We start from the raw sequence: 19,363 nt of genomic DNA on the forward strand, positions 1-19,363 counted from the left end.
CGACTGAAAATACTAGAACCTGTGGGAGTCTCGAGCGCGCTCTCCTACACGACGGATCATTCTCTGGTGACCGTCAGGAGCTTCCACCAGCTTCGTATCTCGAAGTCGACGTTGATGCGGGTGGTTGTCTTACCATCATGCAGGGTTGTGATGCCTCTTGATCCGGCGCAAGTTTGAGGACCTGAAGAAGATGATCCAATGAAGTTTTGGGGATTCCTGAAGCCCGAACAGCCCTTGGCCGTGAGACCTAACCTCGACCAGGACGACTGACCACCGCGAAGCTGCTCGTCACCAACCAACGACCGCAACGGGCTGAATAATAAACAAAGTCGCGATCATGCTTCTCCCTTCACGAGACGGGGATTGGGACAAGCTGGTAGGGAGGGCGCGCTGAGCGAGTGTTTGCGCCTCTGCGCCTCTGCTTCAAACGTCCGGCTGGGAATCCTGACGGGCGCTGCGCTGCGCCTAGCAAATCGAAAAGGACGAATAGACTGGACGAGGGGAAGCAATAACGGCTCTGCGATGATAAAGTATGGACATCTAACGTGTGCAAATAGCAGCCAATGACGGGTGATCCTGCGTCGATTCCTCCCACCTCTAGAAAAGTGCGTTCGGGAAATCAAGCCTTCGTTTGCCAGTCACAAGTCGCTCTCGCGAGTCTGGACTTGTCTGGCAGCGGTGCGCCGAACACCACAAAGGAATTGCCAAAAAGCCGTCTTCCGAGCGGCTAACCTCCAATAGTTGTCGCAACGCATGAAAATAGAACAAGGTCAATCGCAATAAGCAGCGCAAAGGAAATGTATACAAAAGAGAGCCATGCGACAATTGTATCGAGATGTATTGGCATGAGGTGACGTTGCGAATGCGCAAAGATTAGATTGAAAAGTACATCAGGTGACAACGCGAACGTTTCCTGATATCAACATTAGGCTTGGCACACATTGATGTATTTGCAAATGATGAGAGCAGGTAAAGCTGTAGGTTCCTTTTTGACATTGAACCAGGTTGAGAACATATGCATAACAATGGTTCATGTCAAAGACACATTAATATCATAACGTGGTGGTTATTATCCCATTGTATCAGTTTCTGTTGATTTTCGAGGACGCGTTTGGGAGACGCGAGGCACGATGCGCGTGGGGCCGTTGCTATCCCGGAGCGGCGGTACCTTCCACCGATCCTCGATGGCTCGTGCGCCGTACGCCAAAAGATCTTAGCTTTATTTACTTTGCAGGGGTCGCACATTTGTTGTGGTGGCCGTTGCCCTGGTTCGTGATGTCGAGAGCTACAAAGTTCCAGCCTCTACCATCCTTCTACATCGTCGCATCCTCCTCTGCTCCGTCCTTCTCACTCCATTTCAATCTTGCGATGCACTGATCTTTTATCTGCAGTGCTTCTTCGGTACATCGCAACATTAAAAGCCACGCGCAGCTTCTCAATTATCTCGAATACGACCGCAATCTCCTCGTCGGCTTCGTCACCCCTTTATAACTTTTGGGACGCGATTCTTGCTCTTCTCCAATATTCGCATAACATCTGCGAGTCAACAAGAACGAGTAGACATTGCATCATCTTTTGGCAATCAGCAATTGTAATTACAAGCATAGCTTAATAGCACCGCTATCACAATGGACGCGAGGGTACGTTGTTGACTCTCATATTGTTCACCCTTCCTATTGACGAGATTTCGTCCGCGTCTAATTTCCTGGCACATTCTCGCACATCACCCTAACAACAAGGCTTCGCTTCGAGTCGATCTATGCTAACATTTAATGACTGTTAGCCGCAACGAGGAATACGTCCTCTTCGTCTTCAAGGCGATGAGAACGCTGCTCCAGTCACCACCAAGCAGACCCTTCACTCTCGACACAAGTCAACAGGAACTCTATCGAACATGCTGGCTGTCGGCGGACTGAAGGCTGCTGCCAAAAGAACTGCCTTTGGGGATGTCAGCAATACTGTGAAGAGTATCGCCGTTCACGACGACTCGTCTGCCGGAGGAAAGCAAGGCAAGGTGGAGTTGGTCAAGCCTGTGGCACATCCAGAGAAGCCAGCTGCTTTGTTGAGGCCAGCACAGAGATCTCTTAATGTCGTAGCGGCAAAAGGGATTACAAATGTTGCGATCCTTCAGCCTGAGCCAATTCTTGCTCCAATACCGACCAAGGCACCACTTGGAGAATCGCGAGCACACGCGCCTCCTCCAGCCAAACGTACATTATCCAAGAAGTCCACAATCATATACAAGGACAGCGAGGCTGAGGCAAAACCGCGTCCTGCTACTAGTCATATACCTAAACAAGAATCAGCTTTAAGCGCACCTGTCCACAAGACCCACGAACCTCGCCATCACAAGTCTCAACCTCAACTGAACTCCGAGCAACCAGCTCTTCGCCATGATCAAAGCAAGCCAACATTCAACGATGTACCTGATTCCTACGCTGGTATCATAACCAGCGACCCTTTGTACGAAGATGCTGAGGAGGAGGTTGACATTAATTCTGGCGAGAGCAATGAGAAATATGTTGAATTGGCCGAGCAAAAGCATGAACATGAGTCCGTGTACGAGACTTCAGCACCACTGAATGATGGTGCTGATAGACTCCATCGTCAACTGCCCGCACCACCACATTTACAGGAACCAGAGGAGTACTGGGAGGATGAGGAAGAGATGTATGACGAACAGGGTTATACAACTGCGCATTCCTTCAAATCTCGAGGCGATAATACCACAGGGGGTGCTACCACCGGTGCCATTCTTCTTCCAAAGGTCACTGCCAGGTCGAAGAAAGAGATTGCCGCTGCCGCAGAATTGGTTGAAGGTTCAAGAACCCAAGAGGATATCGAGGATGAAGCTTGGGATACCAGCATGGTGGCCGAGTATGGAGACGAGATCTTTGCTTACATGCGAGAGCTTGAGGTTAGCCTAATAACCACCGGTTTCTGTTTACAATGCTAACCTAAGTGACTTCAGATCAAGATGCTTCCCAACCCAAACTACATGGACAACCAATCCGAGATTCAATGGTCGATGCGCTCCGTACTGATGGATTGGTTGATCCAAGTGCATCATCGCTTCTCTCTTCTACCAGAGACTCTGTTCCTCTGTGTCAACTACATTGACAGATTTCTCTCATGTAAAATCGTTTCGCTTGGCAAACTTCAATTGGTCGGTGCGACAGCCATATTCGTCGCCGCCAAATACGAAGAAATAAACTGCCCAGCAGTCAGCGAGATTGTGTACATGGTTGATGGTGGGTATACGGTGGACGAGATATTGAAGGCAGAACGCTTCATGTTGAGCATGTTGCAATTCGAACTTGGCTGGCCAGGGCCAATGAGCTTCCTCCGAAGAATCAGCAAGGCCGATGACTATGATCTGGAAACGAGAACTCTGGCGAAATATTTCCTAGAGGTTACCATCATGGATGAGCGTTTTGTCGGATGCCCACCTAGCTATGTTGCCGCAGGTGCTCACTGTTTTGCCCGGATGGCTTTGAAGAAGGGAGACTGGGTAAGCTAATCGGTCCGAGTTTTTCCGTTGTTTGTAACTAACCCACCCCCAGAGTCCTTCTCACATTCACTACTCTGGCTATACATGGCAGCAGTTACGGCCTTTGGTATCAGCGATGCTAGAGTGCTGCGAAAATCCTGAAAAGCACCACTCGGCCGTGTTCGAAAAATACTCTGATCGTCGCTACAAACGTGCTTCACACTTCGTCCAAGGCGAGATGAAGAGAGGATTTACTCTCCCTTCCGTTCAACTTTCCAACTCGAGACCGTCTCTTCCATCTCTTGAAGACATTGCCGCTCATATGCCTTACGAAACACGAGACTCTTTCAAGCGCACCGTCCAACTCAAGGAATGTGTTGTATAGTATCTCGATCGATTCAAACCTACTTTCTTTGTATATTATTGGACCAGATACGGCGACTTACAATCATTCATTGCCGATATGATATCTCATAGCCACGCATCTGGATCTTCACAACACTACCTTCCTATACTCAAATGCAACGCTTAAAATGGCATTGCAATGCATAAAATCTTTACATCAACATGGCCTTCCTACCTCAAAGCTATCAACGAGGCATGGCTCGATCTTCTCGATCCACTCCATGTTTGCTACCCTTAGCGTAACGATGCTCACGAACATAACGAGACCATGATCAACTTCGACTTGCTCCGTCCCGACTTTTGTCTACCTGGACTACATGCAAGAAAAACAAAATAGAAACCGGGGCGGTATAATTGCGTTTTGTGCTTTTCTTTTCAATTCCATTCCCCCAATTGTAATAGCTGTTGTTCTTTTGTCATCCACTTGCTTCGCATGGCGTCGATGGTGTTAGGTAGTACATGGTTGCGTTCTTCCTCGAGTTACTGCAGATACCACTCAAAGAGAATATGAATACAACTTATAGTATACTACTAAACACGTTTCAATGAAGTTCAAAGACTGTGATCCCAAGTTAATGACAACAAACTAGGAGGCTGATATCTGATCAAAGACACTGCCAAGCAAGTATGACAGCTCTTGGAGTCGAGAGTGGGTTTTGAATTCCGTGGAACTAGCTAGTATACCAGTTCATCTGATCACAGCGTGATGCACGGGTAAATTGCCCAAATAGCTTGCCAAGCCTCGTCAATCGCAGTCTCAAACTTGAGCAGCGATGAATGAAAGTTGAATCTTCAGTTGACAAGGTCTCCAACTGGATCCGGATACTGATATGTAAATCACAAATTGACTTGTCGTGGAAGATGATGCAAGTCACGTTTCCTCATTTCCATAAATAATTTTCGCCGATCCCGTGATGTCCGATTTAACGCCGTTCAATCAAATTTGCGGTCCACCTGCAGCCGTTTTCGCCCTGACCGAAGCTCTGTTGCTGCTCCAAGCCGGAAGCTAGAAAATTATTAGAGCTTCTTTTGTAATAACAACACTACTGACCAGTCTTCCCCAGATTACCACCGTTCTCTGCCTCGGACTCTGACAATATCTTTTCACCGCATCGCCAGATTGACGTTACCACATCCGCATCAACTAATTAAGGTTTCCCACCGCTCTGTTTGCTCAGAGGCGCATTCTTTTATTACTTGCTTTTTGTTTGGCGTCCCACCAGAGTTGTGCTTCAACACCCCATTTTTCTGCCGCCGCAAATCACGCAAGCTTGCACACTGCTTGAAACGAAATTCTCCTAGCGGTACAGACGGATAATTCAATCATACAGGATCCAGCAGCTCTCAGGTTGGGTTGCAATCATGGCTACCGTGTCGACGGAGGTGACCAAGGTCAAGGAGGTGGTCAAGGAGTCATTACTGGGCTCAGAGGTGCCAGAAGACGCGATGATGTCTGCGCGATCGAAAGCGACCTTTATAGACAATGCCAAAAAGGATCCTGAGACTGGGGAGTTGTTTATGGGCGAAGAGGAATTCATAAATGCCGTTGCGCCAGAAGGAGAAGATTACGTGAGTTGCACTTTTTTCGCGAATTTCTGTCGCACAACCTCTACAGAGCCATTGACTGACATGCGATGGATGTTTGTAGCATAAGATCAAGCGCGAGCAATATGCGATCCTGTTTCGTGTGGCCGATCGAAGGGATACTGGAAAGATCAATCTTCTCGATTGGGGTACCTTTGAGAATCTTCTCGCCAAACCGGACGCCGAGTACGAGATCGCATTTCGACTTTTTGATGTAGACCGCACGGGAACCGTCAAATATGAAAACCTAAAGAAGCTCTATAGCATGAATAAGAGTCCGGACAACATACCGTTTGATTGGGACTGCGAGTGGGCGAGCTTATACAGTGGTGGAAAGAAACGACGACATGACCTCACATACCCTCAATTCTCGCAGATGCTGAGAGGTCTGCAAGGAGAGCGGATACGGCAGGCTTTCCATCATTTTGATAAAGACGGGGATGGATTTATTGAGCCAGAAGATTTCCAACGCATCATTCTTCAGACTGCGAGACATAAGCTCTCTGATCATTTACTTGAGAATTTACATACCCTATGTAATATTTCGGCCGGGACCAAGATTTCATACGCAAATGTACGAGCATTTCAGAATATGATTCGAGAGATGGATTTGGTGGAGTTGATTATTCGACAAGCTACGGCGCAGAGCTCTGATGGAAAGATTACGAGGACGGATTTCCTTAATGAAGCAGCTCGAATTACCCGGTTTTCGCTATTCACTCCTATGGAAGCAGATATCCTTTTCCACTTTGCCAGTCTCGACGAACCTTCCGGCAAGCTTGGTCTAAGTGACTTTGCTAAAGTCCTGGATCCATCATGGCGGAACCCCTTATATAATGCATTTAGCCAAGCGACGGGTGCAGGAGCTACAGCAGTGAAAGTCAAGACGCAGGGCATTCTGCATTCAGTGTTAGAATCAGTACATCACTTTGGGCTTGGATCGCTGGCTGGTGCGTTTGGTGCGTTTATGGTCTATCCCATTGATTTGGTCAAGACCCGAATGCAGAATCAGCGATCATCTCGTGTTGGGGAGATGTTGTACAAGAACTCGTTGGATTGTGCAAAGAAAGTTATTAAGAACGAGGGTTTCAAGGGGTTATACTCTGGTGTCTTACCGCAACTTGTGGGTGTTGCTCCTGAAAAGGCTATCAAATTGACGGTAAATGATCTTGTAAGAGGTCATTTCTCTGGAAAAGATGGCAAAATCTGGATTCCACATGAGATTCTCGCTGGTGGTACTGCTGGTGCTTGTCAAGTTGTAAGTTTGTCACCCTTAAACTCTGAGTTACGCTAATGTAGATCAGATCTTCACCAACCCCCTCGAAATCGTCAAAATCCGTCTCCAAGTCCAAGGAGAAGTCGCCAAAAACGTCGACGGCGCTCCCCGTCGCTCAGCCATGTGGATCGTCCGTAATCTCGGTCTCGTAGGTCTCTACAAAGGCGCCTCCGCCTGTCTCCTCCGCGACGTCCCCTTCTCCGCAATCTACTTCCCAACCTACAACCACCTCAAACGCGACATATACGGCGAGTCGCCCACGAAAAAACTCGGCATTCTCCAACTCCTCACCGCCGGCGCTATCGCCGGTATGCCTGCCGCGTACCTCACCACTCCTTGCGATGTTATCAAGACCCGTCTCCAGGTCGAGGCGAGAAAGGGTGAGTCCTCGTATACTGGGTTGAGACAGTGCGCTAGCACCGTGTATAAAGAGGAGGGCTTCAAAGCGTTCTTCAAAGGTGGACCAGCGCGTATCCTCCGATCGAGTCCGCAATTCGGGTTCACGCTCGCGATGTACGAGGTCCTTCAGAATCTGCTGCCGATGCCTGGATCTGAGAAAGCGGAGGAGAGCGCGATGCATAAGGGTGTCGTGGCTGCCGGCGAAGGATTACCGGGGCAGGACGGCCCGATTGGGTTCTTGAGGAGCAGGAACGCGTTGAAGATTATTTTGGATCTGGATGGTGGGTTTGGTGGGGTTGGGGGGATGCCGGGGGGGAAGGAGGGGTGGAGGGGCGTGCCGAAGGTGCTGGGTGGTGGGAAGTAGGGCTGGTGTAGAGGTGGGGATTGGGTAAGGGGAATAAGGGGGGAGGGATAAGGGGGAGGGCAAAAGGGGTGTTGTGTATAATTGACAAAGTGTGTTGGGATTATCATTTTTTATCCGTTTCTTGAGTTTCGTCACTGTTGTTAGACTTAGAGATTAAGATAAGACAAGACAGACAGATTTAGGGTTTTATTAGGGTAGGTGGGTTGGTTCATAGTCTATGGATGGGGGGTTTTGTAGATTGAAATATATGGATGCCTTGAAAAAAAAAATCTTGTGGTGATGGGGGTGAGAGGGGTTGTTTTTGTGAGGTTTGTGGGTTGTAAACTTGGGGGATGGGGAAATGGGAAAGAGGTGCTCTTAACACAAACGCATGATCTCGCGCTTTATTGCTAATCATTACCCGAAATGTTATCATCCTTGATACGACGGCTAAAACACGTCATCTACTAGTGACGTTGATTCTACAATGTAAGTAAGATTATTGATGGGAAGTAATGATATATCGCCCGTGCTATTTATGCTGGTTGTAGATACGGATACTACGGTAAATATGAGAATGTGATGATTATAATCTGTCTAGTAACCTTTGGGGTTTTAATACTAGATGATCAATTGCACGATCCGTTACATCCTTGATTGATCTTTCGAATGTTGAGTGTACTGTTTTTCTCTGACGCAGGGAATGAGGAATGTGGTCTTCTTTGACTAGGGGATTGATTGTGGATATAGGTGACACACACCGCAATTTGCAAATCCGATTCTGGATACGCAAGGAGGAAATTGATGGCTCTGTTGTTAAGTTCTTGCAACGTTTGAGGGGGTTTTGGGGGGTAATGAGGTTGGATGTCGATGACATGTTTGATGGAGAAAGATATTTGGTGGGAAGGAGTAGATAAGTATTGGAGGTTTGGTCGGGTGGGATTATTTGCATTCTAAATTCAGTAGCATCTGTGATATGTAATTTGAAATGTTTTAGAGGGCCACCTGGAGCTTCTGCCTTGGGGTCATCTCTATCCTGATTCTTGAAGTTGTAAAATCGGTTTTAGGGATGAGGAGGCGGTGTAGATCTGGTTCTTGTTAGTCGATGATGCTAGAGTGTGAGTGACTTGTGGGAGGGCGTGGTAGAGTAATTGTCTCGTGTAGGTATACTGTACAAAACAAGCTGTACCTGAGAATTCAAGATCATCGCCTTACTTTTACCTTATAAAACTCTAAAACTAAAGAATCACTACCTTAAAAGCAATCGTCACTAGTGAGTCGTTCTTATCGTCGGCGAATCGAACGATCGTCTTACTACGTTGGAGTAAGAATGATTTACAAGAAAAGCTCTTATGTTGTTAATTCTCTTGGAAAGTCAATTATGCGATATTGTCTATATTGCAAAGCATAATTATATTTATTATAAAAGAAGTAAGGAAGTGTGTTCCTGCCATCAATCCAGTCCTAGGACAACGTTTCCTCTAACTAGACAAATATGAATTAGTGCTTAGACTTATTTATTAATTCCCTAGGTTAAAGGGAATAATGTAGAAAGAGCAGCTCTAGAAAACAAATCCAAATCTCGGAAATCCTATTAGTATATTAATTCGCGATTTAGGAGCCTTGTGGGACACCTGCTCCCAGAAAAGTACCTACTACTTAGTAAGTGGTGGTCGAGACCATGTATTTCCTAGAAGCAATTGATGAAATATCGTGTATTTCGTCAAGTGCTTCGAGGAATGATATGGCGTTCGTCATGGGTGATATTAAGTAGTGAAGCGGTGCCACCGTGGCAAACGATAGTTAGGATTTCCTGTTAACAAAGCTTCAGTTTACTTGAGAGATTGTGATATTATGTCTTTTGATAAGGTACATCTCATACTTGGAAAAGGAGTGGTGGAAGGTCTGGTTTTGAGATTATCATACTTATGAATGTTTCTCTTTCAGCACCTTCTCAACCTCCTCATAAGCATCATACCCATACAACCACTTCTGAACCGTACCGCCCTGCCACCGACTAGGCCACCCCTCAACATCCAACCCAACTTCTCTCCCCTCATACTTCTTGAAAACCTCATCCCTAGCCCTCTGCTCCAACCCATCACCCCTATGAAAATCAACCCTCTGTCCAAACGTCTCCCTCTGAATACTTTCTCCCCTCCCCTTTCTCAACTCCTCATAAATCTTCGCCGCACGTGGTAGTTCCTCAGCAGAAGCCACATCCTTCAGCAAAGCCCCCACAACCGCCCCATCCTCCAACGAACTATTAGCTCCTTGCGCCAGATACGGTAACATAGGATGACACGCATCACCCGCCATCCAGAACCGTCCATCCTCACTACACCATCTCGGTAACGGGGTATGATACATGAGTTTCCACTTATCCACTTTCTTCACCTCGCCTAGAAACCGTCTGAGCAGTGGATCCCAGCCCTCGAACAGCCTTTGCATCTCCCCGATATCGCCTGCCAATTTCGCGACGCCTGGAGGGAGGTTATCCGGACTAAGCAAGACGATGTTGTAGACGGAGCCACCGCGCATCGTGTAAGCTACGACGTGCGTCTCAGGCCCGATCCAGAAATTAACTTCCTTCTTCTCGACGAAAGCGCGGAGGTCGGGGTCAGCGAGATCAGCTGTGTTGATCACAATACGATACGCCAGGTCGCCTGTATGAACGGGCGGGGAATCGTGACCGAGGAACTGCGAGCGGGTAGCCGACCAGAGTCCATCAGCCGCGAGGACAAGATCACCCTTGATTTGCTCGCCGGACTCGAGTGTTACGGTTGCGGTTGCGAAATTCACGTTTGCGACTTTACTGTTTAGTTTGATTGTTACGCCGAGCTCTTTGCAGCGGGATACGAGTGCGTGTTGGAGGTCGACGCGGTGCATGCCCCAGAAGGGAGCGTTGTAGCGTTCCTGGATCTGAGATTGAAAATCCGGTGTCGAAGAGAGTGTCTTGGTGCCATCGTATCTACGGACGTGAAGAGCTGCTGGGGCTGTTGCGAGTGGGAGAAGAGTGTTATAGACTCCCCAGGATTTGAAGAGACGGGTTGCGTTGGGTGTTAGTTGGAGGCCTGCCTGTGATGGATTAGTTTATAGCTTTATATTAGAGATGGCGATTGGGACGCTTACCCCAACTTCTGCTAATTCCTTTGCGGATTCGAGGATGGTGACTTTGTGGTTTGAATTTGCTAATTTGGTTGAGATGGCCGCTGAGAGGCCTGCTAGACCGGCGCCTATGATTATGAGATGTATTGACATTGTGTTAGATCTAGATATGATTCGTTAAGCAGAACCACTGCTGGCTTCTAATGATAAGACCCCGAATATATTTATTGGAGTGATAATGGGAGCTGATGATTACCGATTTGACTGAAGAGTTTAGAGAGTCTCTAAGAGATAGTATGAAAGGATCAGGTGCTGACAATCATCAAGACACAAATCTAGAAATCATGAGTATGACAATGGACAAAAACTTATGAAGTCCTGAGTCAAAACAGTGTTAATGAGCTTGATATAAGAAGAGTTGTAGTTGTAGATTTGAAGTGGACGACAACGCGGGGCCCCGCCATTGCGGGGTTTATCGTCCACTTTCGCTGCCCGAACACACGGTACGGTGATAAAAAGGACTTACGGATAGTTACATCGGCATTCAAGCCGTCTCTTGTAACAATTCTATTTCTCTAAGCTGATTTCTACATCAAAGTCAACTTACAGCTAAAACGCCCGTCCATGCAATTTTGACCTGTAAATGCTCACACAAAACTCCCATACCCAAATCACACTTCGGAAATACATCTCAACTCAACTTCTCCCAATCAGGAACAACAACATACTTCCCAAACACCTTCCCCATACCCACCGCACTGCCCTCGCTCGCTTCATTCTCTCGAAACAAACTCGTAGGCCTCTCCCTCCCATCCACCATAACCGCCGTGCTCAGAAAATCCCCCGCCGTCCCAGCATGCACAATCATACTGGTACCACCCCACGCCAACTCCACCTTCCCACTCTTCCTGACGACCATCTTCCCGATCCAGCCTTCTTGTTCCACAAGTTTTGTCTCCTCCTCAACCTCAACCTCATGTTCAATCCTTTCTTCCGTCTCAGGTTCATTTTTCACCTTAATAGGTTTGCCACTCTTGCTAGGAGAAGCAGCTGCATCGGCCGCTTTCTTATCTTGTTTTGATTTCTTGCTTTCGGGCTTCGATGATTTTTGAGGATTGTAGAGACTCGGCAGGACGGGTGGAAATTGGAATAAGAAGAGTTTGCCATCGAGTTCAAATGCTTCTTCTTCATTCTCCATAAGTTCATCTCCATCAGTGTCAAGTCTGGTACGAGCCCGAACACCACCTAGTTCCTTCGCAAGATGCTCCATTTCGTCAAGATGGCGTTCGTATTCCGCCGTATCTTCTTCAGTTTGTAATACTGGCTTGACCTCGTGCTTCTTGCTGTCTCTGCGCTTTTTTAATTCGGGGCTTGTCGGTGGTTTGACTTTGTCTGAGAATTGAGCTTCAGGACTGGATGGTATGTCTGGCTTAATTTGCCTCGCGACTTTTCGCTTCGATTCGGGTGATGAGGGAATTGAAGCCGGAGGCGGAACTTCTTCTGGTTCGACTTCTTCCTCCATAGCCGATTCAGACTTGACTGGTAAGCTCTCATTGCCATCCGGAATATTGGTTGACTTTTCCTCGTCAATCTCCATACCATCTGCTTCCTCCTGTTTGACATCAAGGTCTGCGTCGTCCGGAATATTGATATATGCTTTCTTTGTCTCGTGGTGGATTCGACTTAATCGAATCGGCAACATAAGATCCATATTAGACATTTTCCCATCCCCTGCCTCCCTCGTTCTAGATCCAGTAATCGCAAAGCCATCTCTGTCGAGTTTCCATTTATCGTTCATACTGTCAATATCGATACGTTCCGTCTCGTCATCGTCGTCGTCGTACTCGGGTACAAAGTTTGCGCCGTACATGAACGGATTCTGTCCTCCTGAACCCCCGGAAAGACCAGCAAGTCCACCACCTTCACTCTTGATTCTTGTGCCACTAGGACCTGATCCACCTCCTCCACCCCCTCCTCCCCCTCCCCCTCCACCGGCACCACCACCAATCCTTGACGCTGAGAATCCCTCAGTCCTTCTCGCTACATCAAATCAGCACACCAACCTCATGCCTAGCAAAACAGAAAACTCACCCAACTCCTCCGGCGCAACCCCAAACAAACCACTCGCCGAATTAGTATTTCTACTACTCACAGCCCTATCCAAGCGATCTCCTCTGCCTCTCCCACCCCTCCCACGTCCCCTTCCCAAGCCCCTCGCTATTCGGGCCGCCTCTGCTTCTGCCTCTTTCTCCAACGCAGCCTGCTTGTCCATCTCCTCCTTCCGTATGCGCTCGCGCTCACCAGCATCGCGCCTAATAGCCCTCGGTTTGAATTTACTTTCCACCGCCGGTTTCCCTCGCTGTCCTACCGCTCCCCCTCTCCCACGACTCGAGCTCTCCGCTCGCGGAGGCGCAACACGAACGGGTGTAGGCGCTGGTGTTTCGGTCGGAACGGTCGCGGGCGACGAATTTGGAGATACATTTTGGGGGGTGGTGGATGGAGGATCTGCTGCTTCGGAAGGCGTATGTTCGTGGAGAGAGTGCGTGTCTGGCTCTTCCGACTTAATGACGGGGGCGGATGATTCTGCTTCTGCTGCTGGTCTGCCGCGACCTCGACCTCGAGCTCCTCGAGCTGCGCGCGGGCCGCGAGCGGCTTTTGGTGGCATTGTGGGAGGATGTTAATTGAAGAATATTGACTTATAAGGTCACCGCATCGATATAATTGACTATGAAAGTCTGCGGAACCGTTGCAATCGCAATGTGTAGTGTTGAAGAATACTCGTTGTAATGTTGGTGGGGTGAAGCTTCGAAGGAACTTTTTTGAATCATAGCTTTCCGCCCCGCATTTACTTGATTGGCTGGACGAGCGTGAACCACCCCCTTTTTAACCTCGCTTCTGACGGCCCATGGTCTCGCTTATAATATCTCTAAGGGGGTGTGACAAGTGGCAGATTTCTTCACATAGATCACGCAATGATTCCGCTGAAGAATAGTCACTTTGACAGTAGATCATAGCTTTTAAATTTTTAAATAGATGTTCTCCTCACTAATCACCGTTTAAATGAAATGTTTGTACTAATTGATTTTATGCTCAGTTTATCCTTCATGTAAAGTCTTAGGTATTATAATTTTGGGACGAAAAATCCAATTCCAAAGGAGAGATTTGCTATAATATTGAAAATCCTTTTGTTGTTAGGTTTGAAGTCGACATTAAACGGTATGTAGTGTCTTGCATATTGATGATTTTGCTTCGACACGAAGGGGCACTTGGTGCTTTTCAAGGAAGCAAACGTTCAAGCAAATCCAAGATCTTGTGAGCTAACTTAACTCCTCTATGGTCATGAACCTAGCGGAACTACCTGAGATTAATTGGCTACGTGTGAGACGTTATGTACCTCAGATGATGACGAGTAAAGGGTACAGAAGGGTAACGATCCGCTCGTTGGAGCGAGAAATTCGAAGAATGTGAAACATTAATCTCATATGTAGCAAGTCCACTTGGGAAACACTGTAAGTTAAATTTTTGAATTGCAATAAACACATCTCGCTAATCAAAACACATTCTAACGGAAATCGTATCACGCAACAGTAACTGCAGACAGTCCCCCGGCTTCATCTTCACTGAATAATCACATCCCTGGAATCTCCTTGAGCCCTAAAAGACTGTGAGCTATCATCCGAATGTCAGGAAACAAGACTTACAAGTATCCGTCCCAACATCCTCAACAGCCTGCTGCGCCTTCGTACATCCAATAGCCTCCGGACTAGACTGCAACTTCAACACAGGACAAGTCTCACTAAAGCACTGTTTTCCCAGGGAATCCATAGCTTTCTGAAGCGAGCCTTCCACCCAGCCAAAGAGGTAATCACCGTGAGCACCGTATCCAGTTCTATCAACATCAGTGTTGCACTTTCAAACCAGTAAAAGAGAAAAGCACTAACGTATCACCAAAACTATAAACAAGCGGCTGTTTTCCATCTTTGTAATACGCGGGATCCGCAAAGCTCGAAGTATCATACATAATCTCATACATAACCTGCGGAATCCTGACAGGATGCGTAGACGGACACTTATCACCAGCAAGCGCCGCGCCTGAGGCATACGCGACATGGCTCTTATGATCCGGGGTATCGAGATTCTTGCCATCCCAGCACGACGGGAAGATGACGGTGGCGCGAATGCCGCCGGGACACGGTTTATTGGGAAACTCAGCGGTGTCGGAGGAGTCGCAGGGCGCGCCACTGCCACCCATGATGCGCTCGGACTTGGCGAGACAGCGGTGGCAGATTTTGAGAGAGCCGCTGGGTTTACTGCGGAGGGAAGGGTCGCCGACGAGCATGCGGAAGCCCTGGGGGATTAGTCGGTGTTGGGAGGAGAGGGCAGTGGACGTACAGGGCTCATGACTGTTGTCTTTTTGTTCGTGCCGCTGAAGGGCTGCATGTAGTAAACTGTAATACCTCCTTCCTGTTCGAGAAGCGTGCCGTTCAAGCGGCCGTTGGCCATTTGAGGAACTCGTTTGTAGGTTCCGTTTTCTGGTGATTTGAAGTAGATTGAAGCGGTCCAGTAGTTGCTGAAATCTTCAGATAGCTTGCATGAAGTGCATTTGGATGTCGTTGATGGGTCCGCTTTTTTGATATCCATCTGGTATCTCATATTAGCCGAGTTCCTTGTGCAATTGATGACTAGTGACTTACCGTAGTATTGAAAGAACTTCCTCCAACAATCTGATGCATATGAGGTGATGGTATTTGTCCCGGGTTGACAAGAGGGTCCGTTCTTTCAACGACGAGCTGAGAACATCCAAAGCGAAGAAAATCAGATCCTCTAGCTGATCCTGTTTGTGCAATTGACTGTTGCGCGAGTAGCGCAACGAGCGATATCGTTGACCAAATCATAGTGTTGATAGGACGATTGAATACTATTAGACTTTTGGTGATACAGAAGCGACATTGACTCTTCAAATAAGTTCCTCGATCGATGTAAACCCGGGCCGTTTATACTGAAACCGAGAAATGCCATATCTTCAATCATCTAAACTCGCTAGCTCGGCTTTGTCTGAATTTAGAAACCGAATCTCAATCATAAAGTGATCAAGACATAATTAGATGAATTCTGTGCATCTATTGATGAACGCCACGACGGCAAAAGAATGCGCCAATTGCAAAGGTGTTTTGAGAAACAAAACTGCCCAATTAAACAACATTGTTGATTGCGGATCCTGCATGTGGTCCAAGAGGAATATTAAGTTTGATCGGAGAGCCGTTGATTGATTTGGATAAAGAGGCTTGTTGAACTTCGGCACCGCACCTATCGGCACTTCAATCCATTCGAGCCTTCGCACATGTTGATCTATGTTGAACACAACGAAAGGAAATCGAGTCAAGATCAGGAAGTCAGAATATCAATGTCAGTTTTGAGAAATGTGCCGACGACAACTTGATTCAGTAAAAGATTCAGCGTTATGCCCATACACCAACCAGTGCATTATAAGACTGACAGGACACTCTCCAAATTCGCAAGTACAATGACGTTTAGAAACCGACATCTTAAGTTCTCCCGCTGCGTATTCAGTTGACATATTCAATCTTAGTTGAATAGATAATATATTGTATTTACTTTAAGAATTGAGCAAGCACATCTTCTTAGATAAGGTTTATCGTGACCGTCCTGAAAGTAGGTGTCCTGTCGGACTCACAACACACTTGGTGACCCATTTGCTTGCAAGAATACTCTAAGATGACCGACATGCGACAAGCAAGAGCAACCAGTACTATATTACCAGCTACAGCAATATGACTTGTCTTCGTTGGACATTGTCGAAAAAACATCGTATTCTGTTGACCGACTCCGATGCAACGTCGTCCGGAAAGCGAGGGGGACGCCAATAACTACCATCAAAATATTCCGCATACTCAGCCCAAGATGGCCGACTAAGCGTTGCCAGTCCAATTCTGCGGAATGTGTTCTCCGAAGATTTGATTGACTGCAGTACAAGGCATGTGTGACAGGTGTATGGTCCGTTCCTCCTCCGTTCCTCACGATATACAACAGTGAATAAACTAGAAGAGTGAAGACTCCCACGCAGCACAACTCAGAGCCAGCGGCTTGGTTTAATCCGGACTGCCCCTTTGTGCTCATAGTTGTCTTGCCGCTTAGGTCGTCAAAGTCCACAGTACCGAGAGGACAACCATCGTGATCAACGACGTAGAAACCCCTGGGCTTACCCTCTGATGGTCCTCTACGGGTTAGTTGCACTACAGAACAAGACTGTAGTTTGCCCAGTATGAGCACTGAAGCTGATTTTAAAGCACCGAACGGATCGTGGCCAGCTATAGATATATCATACGACTTGACCATCATAGCTCGATGCACCGACTTGAGATGAGGCGCGTCCTCTAGCATGTCGACATCATATGAATACGCCCAACATACATTTCTTTGGAAAGCCCATGACCAAGAAGGTGCGACCCATGCCTCTGCTGATGCATCACCATCCGACGCTGTAGGTTCGATCACTCTCCAGCATAAACCGAGTACGAAGCGTCTGCACCAAAGGCCCGCGATATATTGAGCTCTAAAAGCTTGTGCAAATAGCGCGGCGAGCCCGGAGATCGCTGGAAATTTATCTCCAGATATGGTAGGAGATCGAGTCGAATAGTCTTCTACCACTGAATGCCAGTATTCGCACAAGGAAAATTTGCTCAAAGTGTCCAACTCGAAGAGCTGATGCTTTGGTAGTCTAGGATGTACGGACATTGGATAATGGAAATCATCCTTGTATACCGCCTGGGAACATTCCCACGACATCATTTTCTTCGAGAAGTGTAATATCCGACGGGAGAGTAATCTCTCTTGTAAGATCCAACCCCGACTATCTATGACTGTACGACGTAATGACCCAAATGGGTCCCGAGATGCAGAAGCCTGCTGAGAAACGCGGAGCCCGTGCCAGTCAAACGATTTATAGGCAGACGTGGCATGGGTTTTCAGGAAGCCTGTATTGGAAGAGCTTGGATTATCCTGTACCGATATGGTGACTTCCGCATTGCGGTAGATATTCGTCATGTCTGCACACTCCTTTTGCCAATCTGCGATACAATCCTGCAGTATGCAAAGCGCATCAATCCACAGATATCGGATACCCAGCTTCCTAGTCAAAACAATTGCATCTTGAAAATTGCCTGGAAAGTCGTCGTACGGTGGGAGTTTGGGATGTTGCTTAGTAGTTGTCCATTTGGCCTGTTCTCCCCAACAGTGCGAAAGAGCTGCGAACCTCCCATGTCCTCCACTTGTTTCGCATAATGCAACCTCATTGACGTTGTCTCCCACAAAAATTACTCGCGTCGGTAAAGGACGCTGAACGTTATCTGATTTGCAACCGAATGAGTTATGGTCTTGAGAACAGCGCTGCAGCCACGCCTTAGCAAGACTAAAATCTGTTCCTACCGTAGCCTCGCGACTACCAAATAACCCCTGTTGAACTAAAGGATCATCTACAAATACTTTAGTCCACATGTATTTGCGCACAAGAAGGGTAGGTAAATACTCTTGTCTGCAAGCAATCCAAGTATAGCAACATTGATGACCCTTGAAGGATCATTGGGCGTGGATAACCCGAGCTGAAGACCTAATGCGCAAGATTGTCTCAGTCTTTGGTTTTCAGAACCTTCTTCGATGGCCTTCCGTAAGACCTTCTTGTACTTTGGATCTAGCTTGATCAATGTCGCCGGGGTTATCGAGCAGTGGTCCTCTTTAATGATTCTCAGGTTAGGCCTGGAATCAAGGGGAATTGGCATGCTTTGCATCGCTTCGCTGGACCCATTTGGGTAAAAATGTGCATGTTCGCGCCGAAGATGTGGCGCGGCTTCATCGTAGATGGGGCAGAGCAACTCACAGAACTCACAGCCTTGTGATATAGCAGAAAACATAGCTTCAAGTGTTGAATGGTAAGAAAGCCTGGTGTAACGGAAGCTGTCATGCTTGTTGTCACGTAACTCCAAGTGATCAGCTAAACTCCACATCCCAATGTCTTTTGCACGTCCTCGAAGGTCAATGGCCTGACAACAAGCACAGAGCATCTTGATTGATGATGATAATGGTTGAGTACATTTACTGTGAGATTTCGCAAGAGATGTTTGATGAACATGGAAGGGAGACTTGCACAGCATTAGACCCAGCGCTTAAAGATGCATCCGTGCGACAGGCTCTTTTGTTGAATAAATGACTGCGAAGCGCAAGGTTTAATCGATCATGTTGACACAACATAGAGTATTCTGTCAACTTGCTTAGACTAATAATACCTCTGAAAATTTCTTAGATATGTGTTGAGATAAGAACTTCTGGTGGTGTCAAGCAATTTGATTCAATTGAAACAGTTGGCAGGTTGCGGCCCACGTATGCTGCTCAACATAAGGCTACCTAAGTCTCGTAGTCCAACGGGTGAACAACATGCTCGAGTCGCTTGCTAGACTCGGGAAATGCTTGCTCAGCGGTCCCTTGACTTCTGCGATGTGTATACATTTGCTCATTTCATTCTTTGATGAACATAAGGTTCAGGCTTAGGCCCGCTCAAAGTGTGCCACCTAACCAAGTATCAGTAGACTGTATTAAAGAAACAAGAGTCCTACTCACTTGTGGTGATCCGTCGAATCTCAATCCGTCAATGGAGCACATGGCTCGTGTTGCTCAAACAGTGGTGGTTGTACATAGTTCGTACCCCGGATGAAAACGTCCACTTTTGTGAAATTAGAGATTGGAT

General features: G+C 47.3%; 6 protein-coding genes across 6 annotated transcripts; 2 read left to right on the forward strand and 4 right to left on the reverse strand.

The window, feature by feature from the left end:
* Positions 1-1,628: 1,628 nt before the first annotated feature.
* Positions 1,629-3,875, forward strand: GLAREA_06617 (Cyclin-like protein; the record flags this gene model as incomplete). Its single annotated transcript, XM_008080565.1, has 4 exons — positions 1,629-1,640; positions 1,784-2,917; positions 2,972-3,511; positions 3,564-3,875. The coding sequence occupies 4 exons, from the start codon at positions 1,629-1,631 to the stop codon at positions 3,873-3,875; spliced, it is 1,998 nt and encodes a 665-aa protein (XP_008078756.1).
* A 1,382-nt stretch (positions 3,876-5,257) lies between these two features.
* GLAREA_06618 (Mitochondrial carrier) lies at positions 5,258-7,518 on the forward strand (the record flags this gene model as incomplete). The annotated part of the gene is made up of 3 exons (XM_008080566.1): positions 5,258-5,464; positions 5,544-6,737; positions 6,784-7,518. 3 exons carry the CDS (start codon positions 5,258-5,260, stop codon positions 7,516-7,518), a joined length of 2,136 nt encoding a protein of 711 aa, XP_008078757.1.
* A 1,905-nt stretch (positions 7,519-9,423) lies between these two features.
* Positions 9,424-10,758, reverse strand: GLAREA_06619 (FAD/NAD(P)-binding protein; the record flags this gene model as incomplete). Its single annotated transcript, XM_008080567.1, has 2 exons — positions 9,424-10,575; positions 10,630-10,758. 2 exons carry the CDS (start codon positions 10,756-10,758, stop codon positions 9,424-9,426), a joined length of 1,281 nt encoding a protein of 426 aa, XP_008078758.1.
* Positions 10,759-11,296: 538 nt separating this feature from the next.
* GLAREA_06620 (uncharacterized protein) lies at positions 11,297-13,270 on the reverse strand (the record flags this gene model as incomplete). Its single annotated transcript, XM_008080568.1, has 2 exons — positions 11,297-12,645; positions 12,697-13,270. 2 exons carry the CDS (start codon positions 13,268-13,270, stop codon positions 11,297-11,299), a joined length of 1,923 nt encoding a protein of 640 aa, XP_008078759.1.
* A 963-nt stretch (positions 13,271-14,233) lies between these two features.
* On the reverse strand, positions 14,234-15,624 carry GLAREA_06621 (uncharacterized protein; the record flags this gene model as incomplete). The annotated part of the gene is made up of 6 exons (XM_008080569.1): positions 14,234-14,259; positions 14,307-14,494; positions 14,547-14,953; positions 14,998-15,246; positions 15,300-15,523; positions 15,606-15,624. The coding sequence occupies 6 exons, from the start codon at positions 15,622-15,624 to the stop codon at positions 14,234-14,236; spliced, it is 1,113 nt and encodes a 370-aa protein (XP_008078760.1).
* A 756-nt stretch (positions 15,625-16,380) lies between these two features.
* On the reverse strand, positions 16,381-18,683 carry GLAREA_06622 (uncharacterized protein; the record flags this gene model as incomplete). The annotated part of the gene is made up of 2 exons (XM_008080570.1): positions 16,381-18,098; positions 18,152-18,683. The coding sequence occupies 2 exons, from the start codon at positions 18,681-18,683 to the stop codon at positions 16,381-16,383; spliced, it is 2,250 nt and encodes a 749-aa protein (XP_008078761.1).
* Between the last annotated feature and the right edge of the window lie 680 nt (positions 18,684-19,363).

Source organism: Glarea lozoyensis, assembly GCF_000409485.1.
Source record: "Glarea lozoyensis ATCC 20868 chromosome Unknown GLAREA14, whole genome shotgun sequence".
NCBI lineage: Eukaryota > Fungi > Ascomycota > Leotiomycetes > Helotiales > Helotiaceae > Glarea > Glarea lozoyensis.